General features: G+C 36.9%; 1 protein-coding gene across 5 annotated transcripts in view; it reads right to left on the bottom strand.

Annotated features, from left to right (window-relative positions):
• The window catches only part of LOC104689435 (ephrin type-A receptor 6), a 388,920-nt gene that overhangs the window by 354,260 nt on the left and 18,983 nt on the right, over positions 1–15,677 (bottom strand). For all 5 annotated transcript variants that reach the window (XM_039556188.1, XM_039556175.1, XM_039556185.1 and 2 more), the window contains exon 2: positions 6,802–6,866. In XM_039556188.1, coding sequence (XP_039412122.1) covers positions 6,802–6,866 — 65 coding nt within the window. The remainder of the gene's footprint in view (positions 1–6,801; positions 6,867–15,677) is intronic.

Genomic DNA, 15,677 nt, shown 5'->3' with positions numbered 1-15,677 from the left:
TTTACTTTTGTTCTGGCTTTTCCTTGATTTTTTTACTGGGCAACACGCGGTTTGGCATTCTTTCTTGCTCCTTGTGTGTGCACAGTGAAGGCTGAATTATATCAGAAAATATTGTATTTAATTTGGAATGTACATATGAGCGAATTTTTTATGAATTTCAGAATATTTTCATGACAGAAACCATAAAATTCTGTAATCTAACACTGCTGAAAATACACCCCACAGAACTTCAATCAATTAATCAATCAATCAACCATTCTTCCTCCTTCAACCCACTATGTTTTCCTTCTCAAAACACAGTTCTTTCTCTATAAAACAAAAAGACAATGTTGTGTTAATTTTCACTAAATTATACTTTCTTTTTTTTTCTCTTACTGCCCTTTTTGGTAAGCCAAAATATTGTAAACTTCTGAATGCAAGAGATGAATGTGAAGCATACAAAGACTTAAAAAGCATTTTTTGTGCACTGAGGGCATTGATGTTTATTTCCAACCAATGTATTTTTGAAAAAATAATACAGAATTAGCATTCATTTTGTGGGGCTGCACAACTGAAAGAGTTAAATGTTTACTGTGCTCTACTGCTTATAATGGTTCTCACACTTAAAATGCAAAACTTAACAGGAAATATAAATAGTGCCACAGCCACTCTTTGCCCTCTTTTGCTATATAATATAAGATATACATTGAAAAATAATCAATATGTACAGTAAATTTTGCCTTTACCAGGAATATATATGTACACAAGACTATTTAAACTAAACAGGAATGGAAAATTAATGCAAAAACTATAGGCAACACTACTATCATAAAGTTCAGATTTACCACACAATGCACTAAGAATACAATAAATTGCATTTGGTTGAGCATTTCAGAAATGTCTTCTAATGCTGTACTATTACAGATTATATATGAGCTGTAAGTACATGGCTGTTCTGTACTTGGAGCACACAAATTTATTTATAATCCTCCTCCATTTTATCTGCTTCCCTGTAAGTAGTTTGGAGGGTTTATTTTGGTTTTGTTGTTGGAGTTTTTTGTTTGTTTGGGTTTTTTTTGGTGTTTGTGTTTTTTTTTTTTGGGGGGGGGGTGATGTTGGGGGTTTTGTTTTTAATTTACAACAAATTATATGTTATTATTTAGGCTATGAATGGTTCAGATCTTTGACTGCACAGTGGCAAGCACCAGTGGGCCCAAATTTGCAATATCCAAGTAAGAACATGACTATGTATTTTGGTCAAGCCTCCACAGAATCTGCAATGAGATGTTCCACACAAAAATAATCAGGATACTGCCAAAGTGTATGTACAGAAAAACTGAAGATGACAAATACTGTCTCATTACAGTGCCTTGCACATTTTGTGAATGTACCTGTTTTTGATAGACCATGCTCCCATAACCCTGCAGCCAGCCAGTAGATTATCAAATTCCCAACACAGCCACAGCTAATTCTGCGGCCCCTGGGCTTTCCAAGTAAATGAAGATTTTTGCTGTTTTACCAGGAAATAATACAGGCAAAACCAAAAATTTAGACTTGTACCAATCTACCTAGACTTGACAGTTCCTGGGACGTGCAGTTTTCAAGAAAAGCTTTCATGTTCTAAGAGATGTTCCTAAAAGAAACATGGAAACTGGACTCCCACGACCAAGTCATCTCATATTAGCAACTACAACTCCTTTAAAAAAGCTTTCCTAGACATTTAACTACCTAATTGTTTCATCTCTGCAGATGGAAATTAATCTCAAAAAGCTTACCCCTTGACTTAACCTTTTCCCTCAAATAATGACTTGACTGTCAAAAAGGATTCTAAATATGGCATTGCAGAGGATGGTATCTGATTATGCCCAAATTACAGCTCAAATATGTGACTTCCAATATTTTTTCTTAATGTCATGTCTGTAAATTCCCCATATTGTGTGAAAATCTGATTAGCTTCCTTCCTTTGCTTTCATTCCTGTTAAATGTTCTGACAGCTAAATCCCTACCCTCTACTAAGTTCTTATTAAAACCACAGCCTCTCTAACACCTCTGAAATCCTGTTGCTTTCACAGCTGTAACTACATCATTACCACAGCTGAACTGCTGTAATAGAAGGAAGAACTTAGACTTTTGGGTGCATCTTTTCTCTCAAAAATGTCCTCAGTTCTGTTTTAAAACTTTGCTTCTTGCTACTTCTGCAACATCTCCCCACACAGCTGCAGTTCTCTGTTCCACAGCCTGTTCAGAGTGTGCCCAGGTGGCCAAGGAGGCCAATGGCATCCTGGCCTGGAGCAGCAATAATGTGGCCAGCAGAAGCAGGGCAGTGATTGTCCCTCTGCACTCAGCACTGGTGAGGCCACACCCCGAATTCCGTGTCCAGTTTTGGGCCCCTCAGGACAAGAGGAGCTGGAGCGAGTCCAGAGAAGGGAATGGAGCTGGGCAAGGGTCTGGAGTGTTACAAGAAGCCACTGAGGGAGCTGGGGAAAGGGAGCCTGGAGAAAAGGAGGCTCAGGGGAGACCTTATCGGTCTCTACAACTCTCTGATCGAAGGGTGTAGCCAGGTGGGGATCGGTCTCTTCTCCCAGGGAACGAGTGGCAGGATGAGAGAAAATTGCTTAAAGTTGCACCAGGGGAGGTTGAGATTGGATATTAGGATTTTTTTTTCATGGGAAAGGTTACCAAGCATTGAAACAGGCTGTCCAGGGACGTAGTTGAGTCCCCAACCCTGGAGATGTGCGAAGACAAGTCGATGTGGCACTTTATGGACATGGCCTAGTGGTGGACTTGGCAGCATTAATTTGCAGTCGGACTCAGTGATCTGAATCATTTCCAACCCAAATGATTCTATGATTTGTTTGGAAGAGAAGTGAAATACCTTTAGATAGAAGTCTTTTTATGGTATTGCTGTTTTTTCCTGGTAATTTTCACACAACTTGAATTTTAATTATGTTTACTGTGTCTGTCTGGGACAGAGTTAATTTCTTTCCAGCTGCCATATGGTGCTGTGTTTATACTGGTGACCAAAACAATGCTGAGAACACACCATTGCTTTATTTAAAAAATAAGTGTTAAGTATATAAACTTCCTTATGTTCATAAATATGCTTCAGAGACAGTCTAGTTAAGAAAATGAATAGTTTAAAATGTTAAGTATTGTATAAGAATGCTCCAAGATATATTCCCCCAATCACCTTCTGAGATACAAGTTAAAAGATGAAGGTGAAGATGGATGCACCTGCATTGAAAGGAATGCAGGTTGGCCCAGGAAAACCTCAGTGCCATCTGTGACAAACAGGACCAAGCCAGTCAAAACTCTGTTACCATAAACTACAGTAATGTCTCCTAATTAGCTAAGAAGCAGCTAAAAAATAAATTGCTGACTGGTGCATTTACTGCAAAACAATTATTTTAACAGAGAGGGTAAAATAATCAGTCTGGTAGGGAATAAAAATCAGTACTTTGATAAGATTAGTCTCAAAAAATTCATAACACAAAAAGAACAGTAATACTGTATGCCCTTATGGCAACACTCCCCAAACCACAGCTTCTGAGCAAACTCTGCTCATAAAATTGTGTTACATTGATTAATGCAATAGGAAATAAATAATATGTTTTAAAAAGTTACATTGAAGACAGAAGGAAAAAAATCCCACTAACTGGACTTGAATAAGATATGTAATTTTATTACTATTACTGTAAATGAAGGTCGTGGACCAGTGCACTTCAGTTGGACTTTCGGGTTTTTTCCTTTCTTTCCTAGTCCCTAATTGTGTCCCCAAGGTCAGCAAACTGACTTTGGTTGGAATGCTGGATTTTGCTTCACATGCACTTGAGCACTTCAGACTGCCCACCAGCTCCCATTCACATCCTCTTCTGAAACATACGAACTTGTGCCGTCCCATTTTTTGTACTAAACAAAAAAACCCCAACAAACTAACCCTGTTCTGTGTTTTCAAGGTTATGGAGTGACAGGTTGGTGAGTAAAGATCTCCTTTCATTCCATAGTGCATGCTTTTTCATAAATCAATCGGTCATTTTGAACTATAGCCCAAAGAACAGAGGAAGTATCAGATGTGTCCATTATTAAGGTAGAAATTTTAGACAGCCCAGCACTAAGAAGCTAAATTGGAACTCAGTCAACAAAAGTTGATGCTATTGACCTCAGAAATATTAATGTTTTATGCTGCATTTTTGTAGCTCTAAGCACTAAATTTATTACCTGTTCCAAATACAAGGAAAAAAATCTGACAAGCAAATAAAGAAAACACATTTGTAAGAAAAACCTATTGAATTCTCATGCTTCAGGAAGGATGCACAAATAACCGGGATGAAAATTAAAAACCAAACCCACATATTATACTCCCAAGACATGGATAACACAGTTATCATTGCAGCTCAATGATGACCAGTGCTGAAAAGCTTACAAATGTTATGTCATGAATCTCCTATAAATTAAAAGTCTGGGAGGCGAAGGTTAAGGTTCTGCAAGTTCCAAAGGGACCTCTTGATTTGTTATCCCACTTCACCCTGGCCTGTTAGTTTAAAATCTCTGAGGCATACCCAATGTTACCCAAATCCCAAGCATTATTACTTCAGTTGCTCTTTAATTTAATGAAAACATTCCTTGTGACTGAGTATGCCAGTAAATTAATGACTTCTGCTAATGTCACAGTCTCAAGAAAACCCATCATCCCATCCTTGTAACTATCAAAAATGTTCAGCAGAGCAGTAACCATATATCAATGACATTTTCCTTACACACATAAACACTACATTTGATTAAAGCAACACATTAAATTTGGATAGTATCTGAACAAAAATTTCTTTCAAAAACCACCAACAATTCAAAATCTGTCACTCCCCTCCAGGAAACAAGAAAATCCTAATGTGCTCATCATGGGACAGAACTGATTCTTATTTCTGCAGTGATAATCTCAATCACACCAATGCTTGTGCCATATTCGGAATTATATTAGGACAGATGAGTAACACAGATTAGATAGCACTGTGGACATAAACCACCAGCCCCGGAAGTGTTCAAAAAGTGTTTGAATGTGACATTTGGGGACATGGTGTCGTGGTGAACATGGTGGTGTTGGGTTAACAGTTGTTCTCAGTGACCTGAAAGGTCTTTTCCAACATAAATGATTCTGTGATTTTACGTTACAAACCACTTTTCCCCCCCATATTTACTCTAGCATTTTTTTTTTTTTTCAAACCACTTTGTATATTTTTGGGAAATATTTTAATAATTGAATTCCAGGTTCTTACTGAAATGTAAACTCCTTGTACTGTAGTAAGTGCTGCCAGTTCTTAATACACAGCAGAGGTCCTAAGACACCCAAAAACCTCAAGAGGCTGCAAAACTATTGTTTAAGGTATGTATGATGAGCCAAAAAATATATGTTATAACACCTATGTTTTAAATCAACCTGGAGGGCACATGTTTTTGTGCTTGTATACTATCGCTGTTGCTTTTGGAGTACCTAAAGCTTTTAAGAATTTCCAGAATAACTGCAATTATATCTTGTGTGCTTTCCAAATGTACTGTGCACGTCAAAGGAGCTCATCCTGGTGCTCAAGCAAAACATTCCTCACTGAATTTTCTCATCATGGTCGATGACAGTCCTTACTTTTTGCTAGAGCAAAAATTCCTTGATGGATTTTCTCATTGTGGTTTATGACAGTATTTGCTTTGTCTGGGATTTTTAAAGGAAATAAAACTTTCAGAATTGTAACTCAGATTGCATGAGACTGCATACAAAATGTAAAACACAGAAGTATCTGTGAGAGATGGAATTTATGTCTAGGAATACAAAGAAAAAGAGTAATCCATAAGGTTGAAAACAGGCTGAGATTAAGAAATGTCACATTGCTTGAAATCCCTGAGGGCAAAGACATAGAAGGCATTTTATAAAAATGGATTATTAGGGTGCTGAGGGTAGACAATTTCTACTTCCTTCTGGAATAGATCATGGAAAATAAAATGACTGAAAATGGAACAAGATGTTTCTCTCAGAAAAACAGTATTTTCTGAGCTCATTTCAGAGACACAAGTAATTATATGCCTTGTACACAAGAATCAAGAGATAATGCAACCTGGTATAAAAATAATAATACTGTACAGTGACATCAGAACTAGAAGTTGATACAAAATGTGTTAAATGCTCCAGAATAGTGCATCTTCCTTTAAAAGTGAAACTCCAAGTGCCCCTGATATTCTGTGACATGCATTAGCTGGGTGGAAAGAAAAAAACAGGTTCTGAAAGTGTAGCCACTGGCAAAGCACTGATGGTTGAACTTTAGAGAGTAAAAATGCTGCTCTTCACTGTCCCCAAGGATAACAGACACTATTAATGTTTTCGTTTTTCTGACTTAGGTTATCTGATACCCTATTATCAGATGGTAAAGTCCATACTGGTTCTCACTTAAGCCATAAAATTTTTGTTCCAATTTGCAAAACTGAAAATTATTTTTCCTTTTATTTCACACACACAAAAAAAGAGTCATCATAACACATTCCTCCTGCGTAGGAGTTTTTAATATGAAACTTTATGATGTGTAACAGTTAGAATTGGATTTAAAGTAAGATAGATACTTAGCACTCAGAAAAGCAGGAGAAGGGCATAATAATGTGTACTCATGTCACTCTTGCATCTGTTATTCCTACTCACAACACAGGCAGCTCCAGTCCCAAGAACAACTAAAGCCTTCTGACGAGTCTATATTGCAACAATATCCACCCATGCATGAGCCATTCACTTCCAGAGTGTCCGAATGCCAAAATCCAGACCAAAAAAACCCCAAATGGTGGGAGACTTACCCCATTTAAGGGAAATGTTTTCCATCCTAGTTCTCCAAGGGCCGTTGTAGTATCAAGTAGCACAACTGAAAACAGAAAAAGAAATGGTGTTTGTGGTATTGCTTGGATTAGACATAATAAAGTATTAAAACAGTAAGGACTGAACTTGCCATGTTAGCCAGGTTCGTTTAGGCTTTCATGGCTTTCATTATCTAACAAACATCTCAAAACTCACAAAAAATCCTTAATCTTTTGCAGAAATCACTGGCAAAACACAATATACTACTGAAATTTAACCATTAAAAGGTGCCTGAGTAAACACGCACATTCCTGCAATCCCTTGTCTGGAAATCTGGAGAGTCCGCAGCATTAAAGCTAATAAAATAAACAGTTTCACAAGTAAGATTTTTTGATGAAACCCATAAACTTCCCAGAAAGAAAGTCATACAATTTACAAATTGAGAACACAGAAAAACAAATAACTTCAGTTTCTGTCTTAGCTGTAGTATCAGTGTTAAAAGCTGCTGCATGTATTTTGCATCAGTTCTGTCATATTCATGTTGGTTTTTTGTTATATGATAGGATGTGCATTATTGTACTTGTATACTACAAAATGTTTCTGCATTATTTTAATGTTAAATTACATCAGCTTCATTTTTCACTTCCATTCACTGATGCTAAGCAAAATATTTAGCACGAGACATTTTACCCACAGGTACTACTGCCCTCTAATGGAATTGTTTCATCCGACCCGCTAACTTCAGAAATCTAAACTAGGATTTAAGCACAAAATTAAGTATTATATAGGGCAGTTTATTTTAATTATTGAGTTGGTGTGTTTTGACTGCTGAGTTCCTTCTTACAGCCCACTAATTCCAGTTCTTCTTTGAATGGTTAAATGATGGAGAAAAATAATTAAGCACTTAGTTTGGAACGTGACCCCACAATCCATACATTTGTGGGGTTTATATTGCTGTGCACTGTCTTCCACCTCTTGTCTGTCCAAATAGTTAATGTACAGCTATCTAGAGTGTGTTTCTATAAATCAGTACAGCAGCAGCAGAAGCCAGGTCATGTTTTTCTGCCTTATGGAAAAGGCACCTTGGGATGGACACTGAACTTGGCAGCTTATTAGAAGGAAGCTGACCCAGCATCTTTCCTTCTCTTTTGTATTAGTGACAGTCAGAGCTCCTCTACATTTGAATGGATGCTGACTTTTACCCTGAAAATGAAGTTTGCTGTCTTGTCAATAGACTTACAGGCAAGTAGAAAGCTCAACATAAACCACATAAAAACTTAATGGTGTACGTGAAGAAATGATGACATTCTGAAAAGGTACTCAACAAAGGCGAGTATTCTGCTCTCCACTTCTTCACCACTTCACTGTGTGAAGTTTTGTGAACAATTTGAGTATAAATTACCATCTTTTACAATGCTTATTTTACTTCCAAACATTGGATCACTTATCCCCATTGAGACTATTGCTGTCTTCTGCTTACTTAAAAAGCTGTGATTTACAGGTGCCAGTATTTTCTGATTGTGTCAGGCTACCATGCTCTTGCTGGAGTCAAGAAAAGCATCTTCCCACTTCACATTTGATGCAGCAGTTTCCTGTGTAAAACTTTTAAGTTAAAATCTACAGGGGATCTGTTACCTCCAAAAAAATTAAGAAAGTGGCTTTAGATACTTCTTTTTTCATAGAGCAGACCAACAACTCAGCAGGTTTCTGAGAACATTTCAGGTCATCTTAGATATTTGTTTTCTTCTCTCCATCTCTCCCCCTCCTCTCTCCACCCAGAATACATTTGTTATGTATTTTGTTTTCCGCTGAGTTTCAAGTTATACCTTGCCCTTTGTCAAGTGCTATTCCTATGGATCTGCAGGCAGAAATAAATTCCTTCTACAAACGGCATCAGGGTTTCAAGTGTCATTTCAGTTTTACAATTTTTCTGGTAGCAAGACTGCAATTTAATAAATATCATCCAGGTATTCAAAATTAATACTTCTGTGAAACAAGACCCAAAATACAGAAAGGAAAACTAATTCATTTCTTCAGTGGAGCCTGAATTAATTAATTCCTTGCCTGAATTAATCAAGTACTACTTGAAGGCTCAAAGCTATACATTAAAAAAATTAAAAACCAGAGTAAATTCATCACTGAAAGTACATTAAGTTTAGATTTAGTTGAGCCATGATCTAATAATATTCCTCATATACATTTACCAAATGATCCCCAATGAGTAATTGAGTTCTGTTAAAATTCAATTTTTGATACATTTGACATACCAAGGCTCTTGAATGCACACTATTCTTGCCTAGAGCTACCAAATCTGTAAGAACTGGAAAATTCAAACCAACTGGAGAATTCAAACCACTAAACAACTACTAACCAGAACTAGAATGGTATCACCTTCAGAGTCAGAAAAGAAAATCCTAACAATGAAAAGACTGTCTCTCCAACAGCACTTGTATTACAAGACATAAAATAATTATCGAACAAAAATGTGCAAATACTGAGTAAACCTTATGCTTATGCCAAAGAAACACAAACTCCAGTGAAGCTGTGGATTCAACAGGGCCTGCTACACAAATGAGGACACGGATAAAGCAATAAAATCCTCGCACACTTCAGTGGTTTGGAGATAGCTACGTGCTAGACTTCAGCGTGGGGCAAAGACACCCAAGCTATCTTTAAACGAGGTAATTAAGAAGCAGCCTATCCCCAGCAGCACAGACCTGATGGCAGACAAATCTGCACTGCCAAGAAGCTTCTAACCCACAGCTCTTACGGCAGAAAATTTCCTCTGCCAAAGAGCTCCAGGCTAAGAGGAATGCCAGCATGTAAACATCTGAATTACACATGGGAGTGGAGGCTTCCCCCCTGCCTGCAGGATAGGGAAAGTTCCAAAAGAACTGGAAATTCACAGGCAAAGAGACTGAATAGAGATGGCAGGCACTACACCTATGATGAATAAAAGGAGAAAATTCTCTAAAAAGTTAATGGGATCAGCAAGCCATATTTATTGACCCTTGCCCTTACATTTACTTATTTATGCTCCTTTATATGCCATAAAAAGCTCCATTCTTCTTTTAAAAAATGAAAAGTGGCCATTATAGAGAAGCCATTAGCTGCCAGCATAAACAAAAGTGTGTCTGGAACTACTGCGGTGAATATTTTATGGAAAAGGCTCTGAGTACATTGGTTGAGACTAAGCAATGTTATTGACATTTGTGACATCCAATCTCCACTTTTAGCAGGCACTTTTCTGAGGTGATGGCTTGCACAGTGAACAAGAGTTTAGGTCTGCCATTACAAAGTCATGTCACGATTCAAAATGAACTCAAGGATCCTTTAAAAAATCTCTTTGGATGAAAAGAGCTCAAGATTTAGCACTTGAATGTCCTTCCTTAAATAACTGAACTGGGGATACTAACACTTGCCTAACAATAATATACAGATTTAAACATACACCTGTAAGCCTATTGTTTAATTACCTGCACAGTTCATACTTAGAAGTGTTTAGCTTTGTTTTCCAGCACATACTTTAATATATATTATATTATTATTACTCATTATGTCATATTGAGCTTCAGTTTCCTTTTTTCTGGACAGATCTTACACTGCTATTATTAGACTTTACAACTGAAATTAATCTTTTCAGAGATTTTACCTGGTCCCAAGGAAACTGTTTTACTTAAAATTATGACGAGCAAAGCTCCGAGGACTGAGAATGGGGAATTTTAATTCTAATTCCAAAATACTCTTCCAAAGATGAACTCTGCAATTGTGTCTGTACAACCAAGGAAAAAGCCTTATAAACATTCACGTCACCGGTTTCTTTTCTTCTTTTTTTACCTATCTCCAGACAGGATATGTGTAAATTAACACAAATAATAATGGATTTTGGCCAACTTCATGGAATCACACCCTAGTATCAGATCACCCAGTTTGATCTGCCCATTGTAGACATTTCATACCTCATAGTGGGTAGGCCTAATATTTGCAAGGAAAACAGAAGGAGACACAGACATTAATTTCTGAAGACAGCACTTACAACTCAGGAATATCTCATCTGTACTGAGTAAAAGATACCCCAAAAAACGCTGGAAAGTTTCAGTATCTTCCAGCAGGGTAGGGAGGCCTTACAGATGACCCCCAAAAATGGGGAAAACTGGCATCTTTGTTTTTGCCCCTGAGAACTTTATTATTGATTGCAAAGTTTATATTTATAAGACAAACTCACAAAGCTTTTGAAGTCTCTCGCTTCCAGCCCTCAGGAGAATTGTTCTCTTCTGAAGTGTCTGTACTTTCTTTCAGGTTTTATCCTTTCTTTCATTTTTAAAAAGAGGATCACATGCAGTATTCTGAAATAATTCCTTTCAACAATATGTATTAAGAGCCCTGGCTATTTTTACATCCTGTTTATATGTCCAAGGTCACATTAGCCTATTTTTTGCTGCAGCATTACAGTCATAGGCTGTTATTACTCTACAAGAACACTGTCCTATACAGACTCACTCCTTTTCATCATTCATTTCTTCAGTTTGGGTTATATTTTTGTGCTTGAATGTACAAAGATCCATTTGTTTATATTAAAACAAGTTTCACTTGCAAAGGCTGACCTTTACTAAGTGATAAAGGCTCCTCCCTGTCTGCACATCTTCCTTCTTTCTTTATTTACTACTCTTTTGTCAGGTATTGAGTTTATATTTATTTTCATGTTACTAATGAAAAATGTTAGAATATTGAATGGTGTATAACAAATATCTCGAATTCTGTGATTCAACAGTCACTAAAACGACTTTAAGGTTTCTTAGACCTTGTTTTTTTAAAAACCCATTTAGTGAAAAAAAATTTCAGCTTTTTATTGTCAGAAGACTCTGTCATATTTTGTTACAATATAAAAAATCTCAACATATTACTGCTGTGGCTTGCCTGCCTGAGGAAGACAGAAAGAAGAAGGGGATATGCAATATCCAAGTTACCTTGGCAATTAATGTGCAATCAACTGGGAAAAATTATTTAAATGCTTGGTTTTATGACCAGGCCTGTTTTCCATAAACCAAATAAACTGGCATTCATTATGCACGTATCAATTGAATCCTTTTCCATAATTTTCATTATTTTGCATGCAACAGCTCTCTGGTTTAGGCAAGATTAATGAGATGCAGTAATAGAGTATGAGGAGCACCTGTCTAGATAGCAATTCTGCCAGGGAAGTGTACAGGAGTCACAGCAAATCAGAGAGAAAACAAAGTATTGACAATGCTGTTTGCCCGAGATAAGCAGGATTAGAGCCAGCAGAACAGAGAGAGTAATCCTTCCACCCTCCTCAACATTTCCAAGAGTTTTATGTTAGACTCCAGGAAAATCCTTGCTACCCTACAGTTGCAAAGAAGAGGGAGAGCTGTGACTAATTGGGAAGTTGGGGAATCTCCACTCCAGGAGGCTTTTAAGACACCTTGAACACTGTCAGGCCTGGTTTCTGCATAATCTCCTGTTGCCTTGGGGCAGAGCGGGGGAGATAAATGACTTCTTGAATCCTCTCCAAATGTGAGTTTTATAAAAATCTAGTTACCTGGTTAATGGTGCTTCCCTTTTCTTTTCAAACCACAACTCTAACACCTATGCTTTTCCAATATTCCTGAATTCCCTGAGTCCCTGAACTCATTAAATTTGCCATCAATAGCCCAGAGATGTCCTCAGCCAATTCTTTCAGGACTATTGGAAGAGAACTATTTATGCCAGATGGGGAGCACTTCATATTCTTCACGTTATACGAATAAATCACTATTTCTGATTTTCCCAATCTCAAACACATTATTTTCTGCCTCTTTCTAAAAATAGTTCAATACCATTCACACAAACATTTTTATTCATAATTCAATAGAGAAATTTCCATTATCCTGAGTGTTGTGAGGCTTGGGCTTTTATTACATTTTATTTTCAGTTTTCTACACTTCATATTTTCTAACATGCATTAATTTCCACATGTATCCTCTCTTTTCCATTCATTATGAGAAATGTTTATATTTCTAGTTTCGGCTTTCGTGTTACCTCTGATGTAGGTTGTTATCCAAAACTGGCCTTTATTTACTGATCAATGATTTCCTAATTGGGAACTTTTAAAAGTCCCTTTCACCTTTTTTATTCTCATATTTGCACACTCACACAAACATTTTTAAAGTTCTCTTTTAATGAATGAGAATTGGCCAGAATAATATTTCATGTACTAAGCCCAACATCCCATTCATGATACATTCATCTTGTCAGTGCTAAGAAGTTTGCAACGTTATTAGATGGATATATTGGATAAATGCTTGTCTTCATCTTGGTACTGTTCTCCTCCATCACACAAGGTCTCCAATGAGAACCTTCAAAAACTAATTCCCCCCCAGCACCATTTTTCTTTCCTTACATTACACACAGGTGCTTAAGGAATAATTTCCCCTATTTTCTCATTTGATTCAGTTATGTGTTTCAGTCTTACTGTTTGCTATGACTTCCTGGATAGATATAATTTGAAATCCTGTGGCTCTGAGAAAACAAGATTAAAACAAGTGGTTCTTACAAAGGAGAAAAAAAAAAAAAAAAAAGAAAAAAAGCCACCACCCACCTTTTACATGAACTTTTTTCCCAGAACACCTTCTTACCTGTTTCTTAGCAAGATCATTTTTTAAATGAAATTAAAATTTATCATATTGTAGAGCCCATATAATTATCCTTTCCATACCTTACATACAAAGATGCATGTTCTCCTTAGAAAAGAAGGCTGCTATAACCCTACTGCTCCATCTCTCTCTGGAATGCAAACCAACATTGTCATAACCAATGTTTCAGTTTTACAACATCCTTTTTTCACACTGCCTTTCTTCCATTCTCACTTTAAAAATCAACACGAACCACTTTATTCTCATGTTATATCATTATTAGCATTGCCAACCATTGCAGACCCCTCAGTTACACCTTTCTGAAAGCAGGACAGTAGAGTTAAAAAAAAATAAATTAGCAAGCTCTAAGTTAACTTCAGGGTTTAAAGTTTCCAACCACAAACACATTTTAACAAGAGCATTTTTCCTCCCTTACCAATGCCATTTCACTGTAAAATAAGCAACTGTAATACTTTAAACACCTATCAAAATCTCTGATAATCAATTGTTGTAATTTAAAATTTATAGATACCAGAGGGGGACAGAGTTATTTTCAATAAACATAAATCCTTGCACCCAAAAGAAATAACAGCAAAATTCTGTGTTCTGTTTCTTTCCATTATTTTAATCCCTGTCTATAACACATACAAATACATCAAAGGAAGGGGAAACATTAAACAATTTATCAGTGAAAAGCATGCAATATGAGTCAATTAAAGACACAGTCTTTCCCAGTAAGTTGGATTCCATGTTTTATTTCATGGATACCAAGTGGAACCTTGGAAACCCACTTGATACATTCAGTGGCACCAAATGCATAGAGAAAATTTATCTGTCAGTGCAGAAACACGTTACAGTTTCTACACTGAAATCTTTCTAGGATAACAATTACAATTCCAAATTGTACATGGTTAGATCTTAACTACTTATTCTGCCACCCAGCAGGTTATTTTGCTCTAAGACAGCTGTAAACGTTTTGTATTTTAAGGCACTTGCTTCTCCCATGTGAGTCTTACTCATCAGCACAAGAAAAAATAAAACTACTGAGGTAAAAAGAAAGCATACTCACATTTAAAATAAATGGGCTTACCTCAGGAAAAGATGAGGCCCCAAGTTTTCCTCAGATAATTGTGGAATGGAAAATGAGTAGATAATATCCTACCACTCCTAGCCTGTAACACAGCTGTATCCCCAAGAGCAGTGTCAAAGTGATTTCAAAGTGATTTTGTTGATCAATGCACTTTCAGATGGGAAAGTAAGGCAGGAGAAGCTTGTGAAATCCATAGCTCAGCCAGAAGGGATGAACTCCTGTGTTTGTAGTACACCAGAGTGGTCTGAGCACTGCAGTGGCAGCCCTGCAGGACAGGCAGTGAACACAGAACACAGGAAGTCCCAGTAGAAAGAGGCATCTCGCTCTACTCTAATGTGCTCCTCCCAAAGAATGAAATGGGGGGAAAAGGTGGTTTAGGTACCAGGGAAACGACGTGTTCTTACCATTGACTCAGCTTCAAGATACTCCTTTCCAGCAGAGATTGCTGTTAAAATGAAGTGAGATAAATTAATGCTGCTCACAGCTCCAGAAAACAACACCAGAGCTGTATTATTTTTCTAAGCTTTTGGTTCCACATGTGAGATACAAGGAGATCAAGAACTAACCCTGATAAAAACAGGAGTCACAAAATGATGATAGGAGTCCAGCTGCCCTATGTAATAATCTTCATTCTGCCTTGAAAATACTAATTGATATTCAATTCACCATCATGTTCATGTCAACAGTAGATTACTGGGCAGCATTTCCTAAATGAACACGAATACCTGAGAGTTTTGTCAGCCCTGTTTATTAAACTGAGTATATCTTCATTAGGGAAATTAGAAACAACTGAAATTCAGATAAATGGATTTATCTTTCCTTGCAGTGGTAAATGACTTGTGTGTTGAAGCCAATTCTCTTAGGTTGGGACTAATGCTGAATTTAGTATTCTTCACTTTGCTGTTAACCTTTTCTACTCTGCATTCTTACACACAGTTTCTTTTATGTCTTTTACTGTAATACTTGTATTGAGTGGTGATAAAATGAACAAAAAGTTTATGTCACAACATCCAGAAGTGAAAAAAACCCCACAAACCAACATACAAAAGCTTTTGGAAAATTTTAACAACAGCTATACATAACTGTCAGCCAAACTAATTAGGAAGTTAATAACTCCATGGCTATTGCTCCTATACTCCATACTTCTTGGCATTTC

Source organism: Corvus cornix, chromosome 1, assembly GCF_000738735.6.
Source record: "Corvus cornix cornix isolate S_Up_H32 chromosome 1, ASM73873v5, whole genome shotgun sequence".
NCBI classification, from domain to species: domain Eukaryota; kingdom Metazoa; phylum Chordata; class Aves; order Passeriformes; family Corvidae; genus Corvus; species Corvus cornix.
This window is presented reverse-complemented; position numbering and strand designations above follow the sequence as displayed.